This window comes from Lagenorhynchus albirostris, chromosome 4 (genome assembly GCF_949774975.1).
Source record: "Lagenorhynchus albirostris chromosome 4, mLagAlb1.1, whole genome shotgun sequence".
Taxonomy (NCBI): domain Eukaryota; kingdom Metazoa; phylum Chordata; class Mammalia; order Artiodactyla; family Delphinidae; genus Lagenorhynchus; species Lagenorhynchus albirostris.
In genome coordinates this window covers 77,915,670-77,935,506 of record NC_083098.1, presented here as the reverse complement: position 1 = coordinate 77,935,506, position 19,837 = coordinate 77,915,670, and the positions used below count along the sequence as shown (strand labels likewise).

General features: G+C 39.3%; 1 protein-coding gene across 1 annotated transcript in view; it reads right to left on the bottom strand.

Annotated features, from left to right (window-relative positions):
* The window catches only part of CORIN (corin, serine peptidase), a 225,691-nt gene that overhangs the window by 152,310 nt on the left and 53,544 nt on the right, over positions 1–19,837 (bottom strand). The window contains exon 4 of the mRNA XM_060148234.1: positions 5,387–5,568. Coding sequence (XP_060004217.1) covers positions 5,387–5,568 — 182 coding nt within the window. The remainder of the gene's footprint in view (positions 1–5,386; positions 5,569–19,837) is intronic.

The window sequence follows — 19,837 nt, the reverse complement described above, 5'->3', positions numbered from 1 at the left end:
ATCTATCTCTGGCAAAATATTGATACTAAGTACCTCAAAGAAAGAGTACTGAGTAATTTTCCCGAGTGAATTCACAATTCAATAGGAGAAATTCAGAGTATATATTTTACCAAGATCTTGAGACTACAATTTTGCTGCTAATACACTGAAGTGGTTGCTCTCAGCAATCAAAGCTAGGAAAGCAAATAAGATACTAGGAAAAGGAAGAGGAAAATGAAAGAATGAATAGCTGAAGTTTCTTTCATGGCAGCAGAGATCTCTTTAGACCCACAGAAAAACTACTTCATAACGACTTTCCATATACGATTTCAGACAAGGTAAAGGATTAGTCAGAAAGCTCAGAATGACTGATGGACCTTGACTTTTAGCTCTCTGAGTTCTCACAACTCAACTATGGAAACCTGTACAAATGTTTATTTTAAAAACCTCTGAAGAATAGTTCCCACAGCACTATCACGTTAGCACATTATTTACTTTACAGGAGCTGGCATCAATATAAGATAGAAAGGATAAGACGCCTGGGTATCCTTCTGTATGAAAACAAAATATCTTTGGAGTTATGACTGATTTAAAAGATGCTATGAGAAGATGAATTGAATTTACAGAGCTGTGACTGGGAAAAGCAGCTGTTACAAAGTTGTGCGTTTTGGCTTGACTCAGTCTGAAAAGACATTTTGAAAACTCTTGTGAGAAGGGGGCTGTAACAGAGGGTAGCATTCAAGGATTAAGAATTGAATCCCAGGATGGTCCCAGGATGAAGACAGAGCCAGGGGGACTGATTTTAAACAACTTGGGAATTATCTTCCTGAACCTCAGTTTCCTAATTTATAAAATGAAGATGATCATACCTCAGAGATTTACTCTGGAAGCAAAGTGAGCTAACAGCTGTGAAAGCACTTTGGAGAGGAGAATGGGGTCCATAATGTAAAAGGGGGTTACTGTTTTCTTGGGGCAAATGATTTGACAAGCTGGAAGGAGAAGACTAAGATGGGAGTCAACTTTTAATCATCATTTGTTTCACGGGCTAAGTTGGCACCTGTCACCCAACACAGGTTCACAGTGCTGAATGCCTACCCCAGAACACCTCTCCGCTTCCTCTGTGCCAAGTGGGACCCTTCCTCTTTCACACATCCAGAACTCCTTTATGTGATTGACTCTACTTCTGCTCCATTGACATTTAACCTGTGTTTCTCTACAGTTTCTGTCTGAAAGCGTGTTTAGATGGAGTCACTAATGTTCTTTTTACATTGTTTCTCACATATAGGTATACCAGATTAGGTTTAACACTCCTTAAAGGTAGGAAGCATGATAGGTATTACTATTATTACTATTACTACTACTACTAGAAAGTACCTTGCAAAGCATCAAGCCCAAACCAGGGTTTCTCAAAAGCAGCACTACTGACATTTGGGACCACATAGATTTTTGCTGTGGGAAGCTGCCCTGTGCATTGCAGGATGTTTAACAGCACAGTGGGTCTCTACCTGCTAAATGCCAGTAGCAACTCTTTCTGTCCCCAGAGTTGTGACAACCAAAATGTTCATAGGCATTGCCAAATGTTCCCAGGTGGAGGCTGCAAAGTCATCTCTGATTGAGAACCACCACACTAGATGGATGTAAACCAATATTATGGTCACTGTAATTATTTTTTTCAGATTACCTGGAATAATGCTCAGAACTGAGTAGGTACTCAATGAATATTTACTGAATAAATGAAAAAATGAGAAAAGGACTTCATTAGTTATATTCATAACTGGCCCTACAGCATAAACCCTTATATGATTAAGATGATATTATAATATATATATATATATATTTTTTTTTTTGGCTGTGCTGTGTGGCATGTAGGATCTTAGTTCCCTGACCAGGGATCGAACCCGTGCCCCCTGCAGTGGAAGCGCAGAGTCTTAACCACTGGACTACCAGGGAAGTCCCTAGAAATTATATTCTTATGCTTACACAAAGATCACAGCTAACAGTAGCTTTCTCCCTAGCACATGACCTATGAATACATCTATGATGGTTAGCATCCTGCTTAGCCATCAAGCATGAGACAGAAAAATTATTTCAAATTCTAGGAAAATATTGCATCAAACACCAATTATCAGACCCATTTTCAGAGAATTAATTCTACATGGGAAAATATAGTACAATCAAGAATTATAAAAAAAGACTGACAAATAGAGAATCTCAGATGACTGTACTTAGGAAATGTCTGTTCTCTTAAAACGTAAGTTTTTTAATATAAATGTTTCATCAATCTTCCAAGATCTTTTCCAAAGTCATCAATCTTTTCCAAGATCAGAAGATTTGTACTATCTTCTGATATTTGGGGAACCTATGTGAGGTGGCATTTCACCTGGAGCTATTAAAGAATACTGATGTTACTTTGACCGTTAAGAACTGATACTTTTGGACCATCGCGTTAAGGAATACTGATGATGTTTTTTATTTTCAAATTTTCTCAGTGGATTCTTCAATCCTGTATCAACAGGCAACATTTTCCAAATGAGCACTAATAAAGTGTTCTTATCAAAACAGGGGCAAATGTAGCTGAAAAAGAAAAGAATCAAGGGGCTTCTCTTTCAGATACACTCACTCATCCTTCTGGTGGCTTAGTGCTATATACAATCTTTTGGAGGGAATCGTAATTTAGCAGCAGATCTCCACTAAACAGTGTGTGAACAAGAAATTAAACAAACTTCTACTTTTGGCTAGGAGGTAGTAACCTGTGATAAGTCAGTGCCAACCCCCATCAAGTAAAACTAGAAAAGCCAGATAAAGCACAAGAAACATCTGTTCAAAGGCCTCTGATAGCTGATGCAACCATCAGGAGGTAAGTGGCTGAGATCCCAGAGAGAAGACAAGGGTAGAACAAACAGTCTACATTCTATGGATGCTTTTTCCCCTTGGATCTTGCCAATTCTTGGCATGGTGCTAGAAACTGAGAACCTGGACACAGGGCCACTTCAAAGAGGGAGAGAAGCCAGTAGAGCTTTCGGCAATCCCAGGGGGGTGGAGAGACAAAAGTCAGAGTTTTGGTGCTGCCAGAGGAGCAGGGTATCAATGGGCCAAGGACGCAGTGGGGACGGAGACACAGAGAAGTGGGCCTGTCACACGGAAGGATTTCCCCTCAAGGCATTTACGGTAAAGAGCAAGAAACTGAAGGGTAGAAAACCTCTGCAAAGCCAAGTGGAAATCCAGCAATCTTATTCTGAGAAGAAAAACATTACCACTAGGGACCGCCAAGGAGGAGCAGAATGCAGTAAACACCTTGGTTTCGCAGTAAGGCTCACTGGAGAAGTGCACCCTCAGAATGGAAACAAACCAGAGGGAGATGGAGCCTTACCAACACTCCTTATAAACAACAAGCAAAGCCAGCTCAGTCTCTGACTGGATCAAAGTGGTCTGTTCCCACTCTACGTGTCTGCCCTGTTGCCCCCTGCTGTCAGCCAACAGCCTTTAGATCCTTCAAGTTTAGCCTCAACTGCAGAGAGCTGCCTCACCCAAGGGCACACCCTTCCCAGGAAGGACCACAACCAGTGGCTGATTGTGGGGATATAAAGACCCGGCTGTCTGGACCCAGCGTGGAACAACTCCCTCAGGCCACACGTGCCCCAGAGCTCCCCGTGGATTTAGCCAAGCTTCAGTGTGCCTGGATCACATTTCAACTTCTACCTCTACCCAATCCTGCTTTCTCTCCCTCCTTTACAAGTGCTGATACTTAATAAATACCCTGTACAACAAACCCCATCTCAGTGGCTGCTTCTGGAAGACCCAGCTTGTGACAGCTGCAGAAGTGGTCCAAGAAAGCAGGGGATACGATGGGGTTATTGATCTGGATCACTCACTGCTGGGATGGCAGCGAAGTTGCCATCGTTGATGGAAGGTAGAGATAGACAGGCCCTGGTATAAGGGGGTGGTCCAACTGCTAAAACCCTTAACAGAGGTGAATTGGAATAGTCTACCTATGGAAAGGAATGCACTGAATGGGGTAATTTACCAAGTGTTTGAGAAGTAACTATAAGGACAGTGACTTGGATGGCTTTCAGCTAAGCTCGATTTCCTAGAAAAAGATAACTCAAAGCTCCAGGCAACTGTAACTCACGTGTGAAAGCCAAAGGGCCTTCCTCATAATTTAGAAAGAGGTTCTTACATACTGTACCAGGAGAGTCTAGAAAACTGAGGATCAGAAAATCTTGATCATGTAGACCCATTAAAATTAAAACCTTCTATTCCATAACAGACATAATAAAAGAAAGGAAAGGCAAGCCACATAGACAGTACATATATCCAACAGATATATCCAACAGATGACTTATATCCAGAATGCCTAAAGAACCACAAGTCGAGAATAAAAAGACAGACTACCCAATCAAAAATGGGCAAGGGCTTCCCTGGTGGTGCAGTGGTTGAGAGTCCGCCTGCCGATGCAGGGGACGCGGGTTCGTGCCCCTGTCCGGGAAGATCCCATATGCCGCGGAGCGGCTGGGCCCGTGAGCCATGGCCGCTGGGCCTGCGCGTTAGGAGCCTCTGCTCCGCAACGGGAGAGGCCACAACAGTGAGAGGCCCACATACCGCAAAAAAAAAAAAAAAAAAAAAAAAAAAATGGGCAAAATATTTTGACAGGCACTTCACAGAAAAGGATATTTAAGTAACCAAAACATTTTGAAAATTCAATCCAATTCATTAGGAAAATTCAACTTAAAATGCAAAGAGATACCACAATACTATCATCAGAATTGCTAAAATGAAAAAGACTGGCAATACCAAGTGTTGGGGAGGATGCGAAGCAACTGCAACTTTCACCCGCAGCTGGGAGAAGTATAAATTGAAACAACCACTTTAAAAAACTTTTTTGCTGAACAAATACATAACCATGTTCCATCAAAGACATGTACAAGAATAGTCACAGCATCACCATTCACAGTAGCTGGAAACAACTCAAATGTCTATCAACAGTAGAACAGAAAAATATACTGTGATGGAAAATATATTAGAATACCATAAAAATGAGAATGAATGAGCCACAAGAAGATGAAAATACAGTGAACCTCTCAAACATAATGTTGAGCAAATGAAGTTCAACACAAAAGGCATGCATACCGTACGATTCGACTGATATCAAGTTCAGAAGTTGGCAGAATTACCTAAGCTGATAGAAGTCTGCATAGAGGTCTCTTTTGGGAGGATCAGGTCACTGGGAGGGGGCTTGTGTTTCTGGGATGCTGTTAATATTCTATTTCTTGATCTGGGTCCTGGTTACATGGGTCTGGTCACTTTGTTAAAATTTGTTGTACTGTACACATTATTTGTATAATTCCTTTCAAGGATGGTATACTTCAATAAAAAACTTTAAAAAATGCAACAAAATGCAGACACCTACATTGCTTTTCTTTTTCCTGCTGTGGTGAGAAGCAAATCCTGCTGACATTGTTGTTTTCACTTTGGTTTCTAAACTGGGAGCATTTGAGGAATTCGGGCCAGGAGGCATTCACCATCCCCAGGACTGATTCACAGCCCTCTTTTGCAGACTCACAGAAGGACCTACAGGGCAGGAGTCCATGACTAGAAGAAAAGAGAAAGGTGAAAATTAATGTTTTTACAGACTATTTCTCAAAATAATAATTAAGCTAAAGAAAAGTTGTCCACCAGTGCTGCAATATTATCTTAATTTATATTTACTACAGTCAACAACTTGAACTTCTACCTTCAACACTATAACAAGGATTTCAGCCACCCTACTGTCATGATTCTAGAGGGAATAAGCTAGTTCCATAACACATCATCTAACTGTCTCTTGTGGAAGCATTTATCCCAAATGACTTTTTTTTTTTTTTGAGATTTCTTACGCTAAAGTAAACCTGTCAACCAAGACAGAGCTCTACTTACTATCAAAAGGAGTAAATTAACATGCAAATGAATGCCCCCAAAATGGAAAGGCAGAAGTAGGTCACAAAATAGGTTAATCTCATTTCTTTATCATCCCTTTGAGAAATTCAAAGTACCTCTGAGAGGCAGCCAGAGAGAAAGCTGTTCCTAAGCCTCCACCACTGCCTCCCTGGAAAGGAAAATATTATACAAACAAATGGCAACTCTAAAAACTTGTACAGTTATTTATCTTTTCATTTCTATGTTATCTTCTGCAAAATAGAAAAACACAAACAACTGTCCATTAGCAGTAAAGTAATGATGCCCTGGAGTTTGTCTTTATTCATCTGACATTCAATCAAACACTCCTGGATCTGCAGCTCTGTGTCTGGGGACAGGGATGCTGCAATGTCAAGGCCACGGACTTGTTCTCTTGCAGACCCAGGTGGCTTTTTCTACTATGCAGCTATAGACTGCATCTCTCACCCTGGCTGGTCATCTAGCAAAGGCATCTCAAATGATTTTAAGAAAACTGGGAAAGAAAATATACATGTCAGTCAAAGCAAAGCACACACTTCACAAATGTAGGGTCAATAAACTATTGCAGAATCATACAGTATCAGATCTGTAAGAAACCTTAAACAACACCTCATTCAAATCCTACATTTAAGATAACTTCAGGGAGATTCTGAGACACACATAGCTTCCTAATGGAAGAAGCGGGAAGAGAATCCAGATGTTTTAACTTTCAATCCACGCTTTATCTACTGTTGCATATCATGTATTCTCATATAAGGATCTAATAATTAGGCTTTAAGAACTTTAAAGCGTAATTATAATTCCCCATTCAAATTTCTATAGATCACAGAAACATAATGGGATGCGCCGGTCACTGAGTTAAAATAGAAGTGATTGAGTCTGTGAAAGAATCTTGAGAGTGAGATCTTGTTATATGAAAATGTGAGAAAGGGGTACTCAACAGTTACATTCAGATACAAACACTTTTGACCTTCTCAGAAACTCGCCTTAAAACTGGGTATCTTTTAGAATCCTGATATTCACATGACTACATTAATATGTAGCTAAATTTGTTAGTGAAGATGTAGAAAGATGTTTTGCATTTGAAAGAATTCGCTTTAGAACATAAAATATGAATTAGTCCAGGCAAGTGTTTCAGTGTAAAGAAGACACCTGACTGCCATTCAGGAAATATATTAGATATTCATAGGATGGCAAGTATCACTTAAATAACATTTTTTTAAAAGATTTCCTTTCCTAGATCTTATTCCAAAGACGTTAGAGACTATATTTTCTCAAATGAAACTGGGGATCATGGTTGAGGAATGTGGAGAACACAGAATTCCTATGCAGATACTTATACTTCGCTAGGCTCTAAGTGCTACCACACATGCATTAACTCATTTCTTTCTCACTACAGCACTATAGTACTGTACTGTACCACAGATACCATTACTATCATCCCTAATACACGCAAAAGGAAACTGAAGCACAGGAAATATAAGAGACTTGTCCAAGATCACTGAGGTAGTGAGTATCACAGCCAGCATTTGAACCCAGGCAGACTGATTCAAGGACTATTTACTCTATTACACGTGAGGCCTCACTTTAGGAATGTATGCTCCAAAAGCATAGCTCAAGGTTAGTTCGAAACTTGATATGTACTTTCCCGTGGACCAACCATAGACACAGTGGTTGGGTTCTCCCTTCACTCTCCAAACTCCTAGTTAACCTTCAATGAGTCAGTATTTGCCTAAGGGGCTAAGGAACACTAGGAAAGGGTGAAGGCATTTCTCTTTCTTTTCCAGGTGTGAGACAGCCCACAACAAAGCTACAAGATAAGCTAGGCTTGGCTTCAGCATTCTTCCTTGCCACCTAGTCCCTGACCTGTGTACTGACACCATCCTGTCCAACGCCACTCCAGCACCCCACCTGGTCAGCCACCTCCACAAGAGCATTACTTGCTCCTCAACCTTTGCTTCCCTTCCTACAATCAAAACTACGTTCCCCAAGTGAGCTGATCACAATGAGACTTTCAAAGAAAAGAGAGGAAGATAACACAGAGCAGTACATACTAATAGATGGACACTTAACCCTCCCAGAGGTTTTTGGCATCATTAGAAGATTGCTTGCTAGATCTGTAAATCAAAATTCATTCCTTAACACAATGCTTCTCAGAGGAGGGGTGATAATCCCACCAGCTTTGCTAAATTTCAAAAGGTAACATTTTTTTTTCTCGAGACTTGTTCTGGGAATATAGAGAGACATTAAAATACCATTAGGCTTTCCATTCTAAAAATAGGGCCTAAGAAAAATGTCTAGAGTGTTTCCAAATAGCTCTCTTAAAGAGGTGTAACCAACCAAGACCCATAGGCTTTAAACTGCTGGACGAGGACATGTGAAATAGTGATAGAGTATTAATAACCAGCAGCCCTTTCACACACGGAGCAGAATGAAGAGCCATTTGTTCTTGCTTTGCATGAAATTCAAGTGCCTACGAGGGATTGAAGCATTTTGCTTTTCATCACATGGAACGGTGCCGTGAGACAGACCACACTATTTTGAAATATAAGTGCTGATATCCAAGCAACAAGCAGACTGACATCTTGAAAACAGTGCTCAGCACAGTGGAGGGGCCAGACTGGGCTACCAGGGTACTATTTTAGGAAAGATGGTTACTTTAAGTGATGTGTGAAGTGCATTTGGGGTTGTGCAAAAGTCCCTACAACATTTCAACTCAAGCTTAAGCCGAAAATTCTTTCCTCACCTCTGTAATTATGTGTTGAAACAAATACATAGGAACAAATGTAAAGAATTCTATTATACAGTAATAGTGAGGTTTCTAGGGGATTTTCACTAGGAAGGCTACTCAAATTATTTATCTACAAAAAAATTGTAAATTTTACCTATATAATTTTTTTTTTGTAGACAAAGATGTTTATTTTAAAATTATTTTTCGAAAAGAACTGAGGACAGTCTCAGAGACCTCTGGAACAACATTAAACGCACCAACATTCGAATTATAGGGGTTCCAAAAGAAGAAGAGAAAAAGAAAGGGACTGAGAAAATATTTGAAGAGATTATAGTTGAAAACTTCCCTAATATGGGAAAGGAAATAGTTAATCAAGTCCAGGAAGCACAGAGAGTCCCATACAGGATAAATACAAGGAGAAATACGCCAAGACACATATTAATCAAACTGTCAAAAATTAAATACAAAGAAAGCATATTAAAAGCAGCAAGGGAAAAACAACAAATAACACATAAGGGAATCCCCATAAGGTTAACAGCTGATCTCTCAGCAGAAACCCTACAAGCCAGAAGGGAGTGGCAGGACATACTGAAAGTGATGAAGGAGAAAAACCTGCAGCCAAGACTACTCTACCCAGCAAGGATCTCATTCAGATTTGATGGAGAAATTAAAACCTTTACAGACAAGCAAAAGCTGAGAGAGTTCAGGACCACCAAACCAGCTTTACAACAAATGCTAAAGGATCTTCTCTAGGCAAGAAACACAAGAGAAGGAAAAGACCTATAATAACGAACCCAAAACAATTTAGAAAATGGGAATAGGAACATACATATCGATAATTACCTTAAATGTAAATTGACTAAATGCTCCCACCAAAAGACACAGATTAGCTGAATGGATACAAAAACAAGACCCTTATATATGCTGTCTACAAGAGACCCACTTCAGACCTAGAGACACATACAGACTGAAAGTAAGGGAATGGAAAAAGATATTCCATGCAAATGGAAACCAAAAGAAAGCTGGAGTAGCGATTCTCATATCAGACAAAATAGACTTTAAAATAAGGACTATTAAAAGAGACAAAGAAGGACACTACATAATGATCAAGGGATCGATCCAAGAAGAAGATATAACAATTGTAAATATTTATGCACCCAACATAGGAGCACCTCAATAAAATTATTTTTCTTCACATCTTTATTGGAGTATAATTGCTTTACAATGGTGTGTTAGTTTCTGCTGTATAACAAAGTGAATCAGCTATAGGTATACATACATCCCTATATCTCCTCCCTCTTGCATCTCCCTCCCACCCTCCCTATCCCACCCTTCTAGGTGGTCACAGAGCACCGAGCTGATCTCCCTGTGCTATGCAGCTGCTTCCCACTAGCTACCTATTTTACATTTTTACGTATACAATTTTAAGCAAATTTATCTACTAAAATTTCTATATTTATTTACAAAAAATTAGATTTTTTTCCTTATTGTACCCTTTGACCAACATCTCCCCATTCCCCTCCCCCACAAATTTATAGATTTTTATCAGCAAAACGGTTCTGATAAAGACATAAAGTTAAAATTATTGAATAAGTTACAGCCACACAGTAGGCTTATATAATAGCTAATGGATTTTTATGTTTTATAAATCACTTTTTTCTAACTTTTTACTTTTTTATTGAAGTACAGTTGATGTATAATTTTATGTAAGTTACAGGTGTACAATATAGTGATTCACAATTTTAAAGGTTATACTCCATCTATAGTTATTATAAAATATTTGCTATATTTCCCATGTTGTGCAATATATCCCTGTAGCTAATTTTATCTAACTTTTTACTTTTACTTTAAACTACTTTTAGAGACTTACAGAAAAGTTATAAAAACAATACAGAAAGTTTCCATATAGCCTTTATCCAGGCTCCCCCAAAGCAAACATCTTACATAACTACAGTGTAATTATCAGAACCAGGAAATTAACACTAGTACTAAAGTAAGGATCCTATTCAAACATCACCAAGATCTCCATTTAGGATCCCACACTGCATTTAGTTGTCACTTTTTATTTCTGACAAACTAACCTTTAAGTATATCAGAGAAGCTCAGGATTTAAAACTCTTCTTCCATGGGGCGGGGTGGGGGGAAGAATTTTTGTGAGAGGCAGGCTTTAAGATGGCCCCCAATGACCCCACCTCCTGCTATTCATGCCCTGTGTAACCTCCTCCCCTTGAGTGTGAGTTGGCCTAGTGACTTGCTTACAACCAACAGAAGGTAATGGGATGTCACTTCCATCACTAGGGTACATAAGACTGTGACTCCTCTCTCACTAGCAGATGCTCTCCCTTACCAGTTCTCATGAAGCAAGTTGCCATGTTGGGTAGGTCTACATGGCAAGGACTTGAGCCTGGCCTCTGGCCAACAGCCAGCTAGGAACTGAGGCCCTCCACCCTTAAGGAACTGAAATTCTTCCAACAATCACATGAGGCTGGAAGTGGATCCTTTCCTAGGCAAGCCTTCAGATAAGACTCGAGACCTGGCCAACACCACGAATGCACCCATATGACAGAGCCTGAAACAGAGGACCCAGATAAGACACTCCCAGGTTCCAGGTCCACAGAAACTGAGAAAATAGTTGGGTGCTGTTTTAAGCTGCCACATCTGTGGAAATTTGTTACGTAGCAATAGGTAACTAATACACTTTTCTTTGATATATCACTTGGTAAGAGGCATGTTACTGAGTTAGATATATTATTTATTGATGAGACTTACATAATCTTTTGTTTCAAAGAAAGTCGTAAATTTGTCTTTGTTAGGCCAAGCTGTTCAGTGAACAGTGCTCACAAAGTCATAGTCACCGGGAACACCCAGAGCTGCAGACCTCAGTCGTGAAGAGAATGTTAACAATGGAAGGGTCTTGCAAGATAATGTACTACTGTTTCCTCCTTTTACATGCAAGGAAATTGAAACTTAAAAAGATCTCATAGCCAGATGCTATGACGCCAGCCCAGTGCTCCAGAATGTCTCCCCTAGCTGACCTCTTCTCACAAACAGGAGTCACAGATAACACAGGAGCATAAATCCACAAATCCTACAGGAGCACAGATTCGTCACCACTGCTGGAAAACACAAAAAACAACAGATGACTTGTTTCCTCTGTGATGGGCCAACGCCATCAGCTTCCTGCACTCTCTGGTGGCCTCAAGAGACCTCACAAGAGGTATGGCTTAGTTGGGGTACGAGAGGAGTAGGGAAGAGATGACCTTGGTTCCCAGCTTCATTAGACACGGGGATAGAAAACTGTGCTAGTGAACACTTACATGTGTCATTGTCTCACACCAGAAATCATGGGAGAAGTCAAGTTATTTTTTGGTCACACTGGTCTGAAACTCTTTAAAAACCAGAGTTTTTCATCATCTTCATTTGTAATAGCCATGGTTCCAGCAGGAAAGAAATGACTCAGTGAAGTAGGATTACTGCAGAGTATTTAATGAAAAGGTCACTTATGAAGGTACTGGCAAGGTTTAGAAAAACCAACCAGGGGTAGTGCAGCATGCGGGGACAGGTTGCCGTTAGCATCTCAGATTCAAGGGACAAGGGAAGGAGCAGTTCTTGGGACTCAGAAAGAGCTGTATGCAGAAGGCTGCCTGATAGGAGCCAGAGCCTCCCACAGGGGGATTCAGGCAACTCCAAACTGTGTAACCTGGTAAAGAAGAAACTAGGGGATCATGACCCAACCTGCCTCCCTTCCCACACTCTGATGTCCTGTTGGTGGTTCCCATTGGCTGAGCCCCACAGGAAGCTAGAAAGTAGCCACTGTTGAAACCAACCTGTGGGGAAGAGTGGGCTGGAGGAGGGTGGGAAGTGGATAAGGAGACGTAAAGAAGAAAGAGCCAGCACATGACTGCATGCCTCACACCAACGAGAGCTCAACAAATACTTGTCAGGGGACAAAACGCAGGGCTGTGGGAGGAGACTGTTCAACTATTATTAGCTTGAAATCTGGTAGGAGTGTTTACACCGCAGAAATCAGCAAATGCTACAAATCATAGTTTTGTTTTGTTTTTCAGGGAGCCAGTTTACCAGCATACCACTGGATGAAAGTATAAATCATGTCATCTCCTCTAGAAGGAAAGCTGTTTTTACCTCCACTGGAAGGAAAATTACGGTCATGCACTTCTTGGACCAGATGAAGACATTATGTCAATATTAACCCCCTATCTCCCACTACCACCAGCCCTCCTTCTTGGTAGTAATACCATCTACCCAAGTCCACAAGCCTAAAAACCTTTGTTTCACCCTCAACCTCACCATTCATATGCAATTAATTACTAAGTACTGTTAATTTTACTTCCCCAAAGTCCCTCAAATCATTTATTCTCTCCCCATTTTATGTTCTCATAAAATTAAACTAGTTGTAGTTCCCCTAATATACGACAGATTTAGGCTGTCTGCTTTCTCCACCTTGCCCACATGGCAAATTTCTATATATCCTCCAAAATCAAATTCAGCTGTTACTTCTTCGCTGGGAACAGCCTTCTTAATGTTGCCAAATGGAAAGAGTCCCTCCTTCTCTGCGTTTCCCCCCATACCTTTTAAACTGATCACGTTGGACAGCAGTGTAATTGTTTTCATGTCGTGTCCCCTATTATGCTGAGTCCCTTGAAGGCAGAACTGTGTTTTATTCACCAAAGCATCCCTAGCATCAGACAATGCACCTGGTACATCGTAGGTGCCAATAAATGTTTGCTAAAGGAATACAGTGATCACTTTCCTAACACCTTTGCCGAATAAACTGATGTCAGAAGCGGAAAGGGAGCTCCCAAGCTGTACACGTGCCTAGCAAGACCCTGCACGCCACCATATGTCTACCCCCCAACACTCACATCCTTGCCAACAGTATCTGCTTGCAGGACTGATTCCATCATGCCCCCTTTCTCACTTCCTGCAGAGATCACAAGCCACTCGGTATGTCCGGGTCTCTCTCACTTCCTGGACTCCCATATGTTCATGGATCAAATGTAACCTTCTCAGTGAGATTTTCCTGAACAACATTTTGCTTAAAATTGCATCCCTTGCCACCATACCCATACTCTCCCAAAGCTCTTCAATTCTTTTTGGAATTTTTCCATTGCACTTATCACTATCTGATATACTATTATTATTATTAAAAAAATTTTTAATCTGTTTCTTTACTGCCTATCTCCCTCCAATATAATATATGGTTCATGAAGTAAAGGATTCTTGTCTATTTTGTTTGCTGTCCTATCCTTAGTGTATACAGTAGGCACTGCATAAATATTTGTTTGAGAAATAAAAGAATCACAGGCAGAGGATAATTTGGTGGCCTGCTTGGAACAAAGCTGTCAGAAGCAAAGTTGGGAGCAGAACTCTCACTACCTAACTCCCAACTTAATGGTCTGTACAAGAGCTCGCTCCATCCCTGTTCACATGATCTCCTCCCTATCAGGTCAGCAAATTCTACACTGTTGAATCTTGAAATAATTCCCATATAAAGGCAAAATCTCGGCAAAACCGCTAGGGATGAAAACCCTACAGATTAAGTGTCTCGCTTATATGCCAACAGTAAGATGTCACCCTTAAAATAGAGAAACTTGAGGAAATAACAACAAATAAACACAGCTTGAATTAAGATGAGTGTGAATAATGTAAAACTACACAACCGCCCCTGAAAGAGAATATAAAATTCCATACCCTTCTATCCAACGTGATCCTGATTCTCATTAATACTTGGCATACTTACGAGGGCTCATGGAATAGAGGATTAAAAATCACAGGAAAATTTTCAATTGTTCAATTATTTTTTGCAGCTGTTTTGATTTTTTGCACATCATGAAATGATGCCTTAAATATGGATCTTTGAAGGCACTGAATCACTAGCATTAAATATAAATTCTAGTCACATCCACCTAATACCCATGAATTATTGAGGAGAAAAGTAAACAAACTCCACTGAGCTTGATGAAATATGTGTGCTTGAGACACTGTCAGTGATTTGACAAGGCGTTTTCAGGGAATTTGAGCTCCTGTGGCCTGACTCTCCAGCTTTACGTCTTTGTAAAATAAAAGGAATGTGAGTTATCTGACTGTGTATTACCCACACTTGGAGCCAGTCTGGCACATAAATGAAATCTTACTTTTCATTTTATGTCTGTATAATGCCAAAAAGCAGACTAGATCACCCATGTTAAAAAAAATTTAAAAAATTAAAAATAAAAATAATAAATAGATCACCCATGTTGCCTGAGACTGAAAAGGGAACTGTGATACAATTGACCACCTAAACAGCCAGGTAGTCAGCACAGGTGTAGCCCAAAAGACTGCTGTTTACAGGTTAAAAGATAAAATCAGGGAAGTAAGTGGCAGATGACTTTCCGAATATATGGTTGCTATTAGCAACAAAGACTCTTTTTGCTTTGACTACTGATCTATATAAATTCTTAAAAAATATAGATATGAAAAAATATTAATTCTGTAATGTTTCCATTATTCTCAAATGTGACACAATTAGAGTTCTTGGGACACAGACAAAATCTTCAATAAATAAATTAGCAGTATGTAATAATTCTTCATTTAGAAAAAAATAATAAAATAACCTTATGCTGGCTTTATGTAATTTACAAATTCTTCAAAAAATTGTTTTAAATCAAGTCATATTTTTCAGTTGGCTTTTAAGATTATTTCAGGAAAACTGGACAGGTACATGTAAAAGTATGAGATTAGATCACTCCCTAACACCATACACAAAAATAAGCTCAAAATGGATTAAAGACCTAAATGTAAGGCCAGAAACTATCAAACTCTTAGAGGAAAACATAGGCAGAACACTCTATGACATAAATCACAGCAAGATCCTTTCTGACCCACCTCCTAGAGTAATGGAAATAAAAACAAAAATAAACAAATGGGACCTAATGAAACTTCAAAGCTTTTGCACAGCAAAGGAAACCCTAAACAAGACCAAAAGACAACCCTCAGAATGGGAGAAAATATTTGCAAATGAAGCAACCGACAAAGGATTAATCTCCAAAATTTACAAGCAGCTCATGCAGCTCAATAACAAGAAAACAAACAACCCAATCCAAAAATGGGCAGAAGACCTAAATAGACATTTCGCCAAAGAAGATATACAGACTGCCAACAAACACATGAAAGAATGCTCAACATCATTAATCATTAGAGAAATGCAAATCAAAACTACAATGAGATATCATCTCACACCAGTCAGAATGGCCATCATCAAAAAATCTAGAAACAATAAATGCTGGAGAGGGTGTGGAGAAAAGGGAACCCTCTTGCACTGCTGGTGGGAATGTGAATTGGTTCAGCCACTATGGAGAACAGTATGGAGGTTCCTTAAAAAACTACAAATAGAACTACCATATGACCCAGCAATCCCACTACTGGGCATATACCCTGAGAAAACCAAAAATCAAAAAGAGTCATGTACCAAAATGTTCATTGCAGCTCTATTTACAATAGCCCGGAGATGGAAACAACCTAAGTGCCCATCATCGGATGAATGGATAAAGAAGATGTGGCACATATATACAATGGAATATTACTCAGCCATAAAAAGAAACGAAATTGAGCTATTTGTAATGAGGTGGATAGACCTAGAGTCTGTCATACAGAGTGAAGTAAGTCAGAAAGAAAAAGACAAATACCGTATGCTAACACATATATATGGAATTTAAGAAAAAAAAAATGTCATGAAGAACCTAGGGGTAAGGCAGGAATAAAGATGCAGACCTCCTAGAGAACGGACTTGAGGTTATGGGGAGGGGGAAGGGTGAGCTGTGACAGGGCGAGAGAGAGTCATGGGCATATACACACTAACAAACGTAGTAAGGTAGATAGCTAGTGGGAAGCAGCCGCATGGCACAGGGATATTGGCTCGGTGCTTTGTGACAGCCTGGAGGGGTGGGATAGGGAGGGTGGGAGGGAGGGAGACGCAAGAGGGAAGACATATGGGAACATATGTTTATGTATGACTGATTCACTTTGTTATAAAGCAGAAACTAACACACCATTGTAAAGCAATTATACCCCAATAAAGATGTTAAAAAAAAAAAAGATTATTTCAGGGTTGCATTTCCATAGGAGAGCAGCACATGCTATCTTATAAAATAATGTCTTTAAAAATACAGTAAGGTTTCTGAAAACTACAGGCCAATATCAATGATGAACACAGATGCAAAAATCCTCAACAAAATACTAGCAAACAGAATCCAACAGCACATTGAAAGGATCATACACCATGATCAAGTGGGGTTTATCCCAGGAATGCAAGGATCCTTCAGTATACACAAATGAATCAATGTGATACACCATATTAACAAATTAAAGGTGAAAAACCATATGATCATCTCAACAGACGCAGAAAAAGCTTTTGACAAAATTCAACACCCATTTATGATAAAAACCCTCCAGAAAGTAGGCATAGAGGGAACCTACCGCAACAAAATAAAGGCCATATATGACAAACCCACAGCCAACGACATTCTCAATGGTGGAAAACTGAAACCATTTCCACTAAGATAAGGAACAAGACAAGGTTGCCCACTCTCACCACTATTATTCAACATAGTTTTGGAAGTTCTACCCACAGCAATCAGAGAAGAGAAGGAAATAAAAGGAATCCAAATCAGAAAAGAAGTAGTAAAGCTGTCACTGTTTGCAGATGACATGATACTATACATAGAGAATCCTAAAGATGCTACCAGAAAACTACAAGAGCTAATCAATGAATTTGGTAAAGTAGCAGGATACAAAATTAATGCACAGAAATCTCTTGCATTCCTACACACTAATAATGAAAAATCTGAAAGAGAAATTAAGGAAACACTCCCATTTACCATCGCAACAAAAAGAATAAAATACCTAGGAATAAACCTACGTAAGGAGACAAAAGACCTGTATGCAGAAAACTGTAAGACACTGATGAAAGAAATTAAAGATGATACAAACAGATGGAGGGATATACCATGTTTTCGGATTAAAAGAATCAACATTGTGAAAATGACTACTACCCAAAGCAATCTACAGATTCAATGCAATCCCTATCAAACTACCAATGGCATTTTTCACAGAATTAGAACAAAAAAATTTCACAATTTGTATGGAAACACAAAAGACCCCAAATAGCCAAAGCAATTCTTTTTTTTTTTTTAACATCTTTATTGGAGTATAATTGCTTACAATGCTGTTAGTTTCTGCTTTATAACAAAGTGAATCAGTTATACATATACATATGCTCCCATATCTCTTCCCTCTTGCATCTCCCTCCCTCCCACCCTCCCTATCCCACCCCTCTAGGTGGTCACAAACCACTGAGCTGATCTCCCTGTGCTATGCAGCTGCTTCCCACTAGCTATCTATTTTACGTTTGGTAGTGTATATATGTCCATGCCACTCTCTCACTTTCTCCCAGCTTACCTTTCCCCCTCCCCATAACCTCAAGTACATTCTCTAGTAGGTCTGTGTCTTTATTCCCGTCTTGCCACAGGTTCTTCATGACCTTTTCATTTTGCTTAGAATATATATGTGTTAGTGTACGGTATTTGTTTTTCTTTTTCTGACTTACTTCACTCTGTATGATGGACTCTAGGTCCATCGACCTCACTACAAATATTTCAATTTCATTTCTTTTATGGCTGAATAATATTCCATTGTATATATGTGCCACATCTTCTTTATCCATTCTTCTGCTGATGGACACTTAGGTGGCTTCCATGTCCTGGCTATTGTAAATAGAGCTGCAATGAACATTTTGGTACATGATTCTTTTTGAATTATGGTTTTCTCAGGGTATATGCCCAGTAGTGGGATTGCTGGGTCATATGGTAGTTCTATTTTTAGTTTTTTAAGGAACCTCCATACTGTTCTCCATAGTGGCTGTATCAATTTACATTCCCACCAGCAGTGCAAGAGTGTTCCCTTTTCTCCACACCCTCTTCAGCATTTATTGTTTCTAGATTTTTTGATGACAGCGAGATCCTTTTTGACCCACCTCCTAGAGAAATGGAAATAAAAACAAAAATAAACAAATGGGACCTAATGAAACTTAAAAGAAAGGAAACCATAAACAAGACCAAAAGACAACCCTCAGAATGGGAGAAAATATTTGCAAATGAAGCAACTGACAAAGGATTCATCTCCAAAATTTACAAGCAGCTCATGCAGCTCAATATCAAAAAAACAAACAACCCAATCCAAAAATGGGCAGAAATCTAAATGGACATTTCTCCAAAGAAGATATACAGATTGCCAACAAACACATGAAAGAATGCTCAACATCATTAATCATTAGAGAAATACAAAGCAAAGCTACAATGAGATATCATCTCACACTGGTCAGAATGGCCATCATCAAAGCAATCTTGAGAAAGAAAAATGGAGCTGGAGGAATCAGGCTCCCTGAATTCAGACTATACTATAAAGCTACAGTAGTCAAGACAGTATGGTACTGGCACAAAAAAACAAATATAGACCAATGGAACACGATAGAAAGCCCAGGGATAAACCCACGCACCTATGGTCACCGTATTTTTATAAAGGAGGCAATAATATACAATGGAGAAAAAACAGCCTCTTCAATAAGTGGTGCAGGGAAAACTGGACAGCTACATGTAAAAGAATGAAATTAGAACACTTCCTAACACCATACGCAAATATAAACTCAAAATGGATTAAAGACCTAAATGTAAGGCCAGACACTATAAAACTCTTAGAGGAAAACATAGGCAGAATACTCCATGACATAAATCAGAGCAAGGTCCTTTTTGACTGACCTCCTAGCAAAATGGAAATAAAAATAAGCAAGTAGGACATAATGAAACTTAAAAGCTTTTGCACAGCAAAGGAAACCATAAAAAGACGGAAAGACAACCCACAGAATGGGAGAAAATATTTGCAAATGAAGCAACTGACAAAGGATTCATCTCCAAAATTTACAAGCAGCTCATGCAGCTCAATATCAAAACAACAAACAACCCAATCCAAAAAGGGGCAGAAGACCTAAATAGACATTTCTCCAAAGAAGATATACAGATTGACAACAAACCCATGAAAGGATGATCAACATCACTAATCATCAGAGAAATGCAAATCAAAACTACAATGAGATATCACCTCACACCAGTCAGAATGGCCATCATCAAAAAATCTACAAACAAT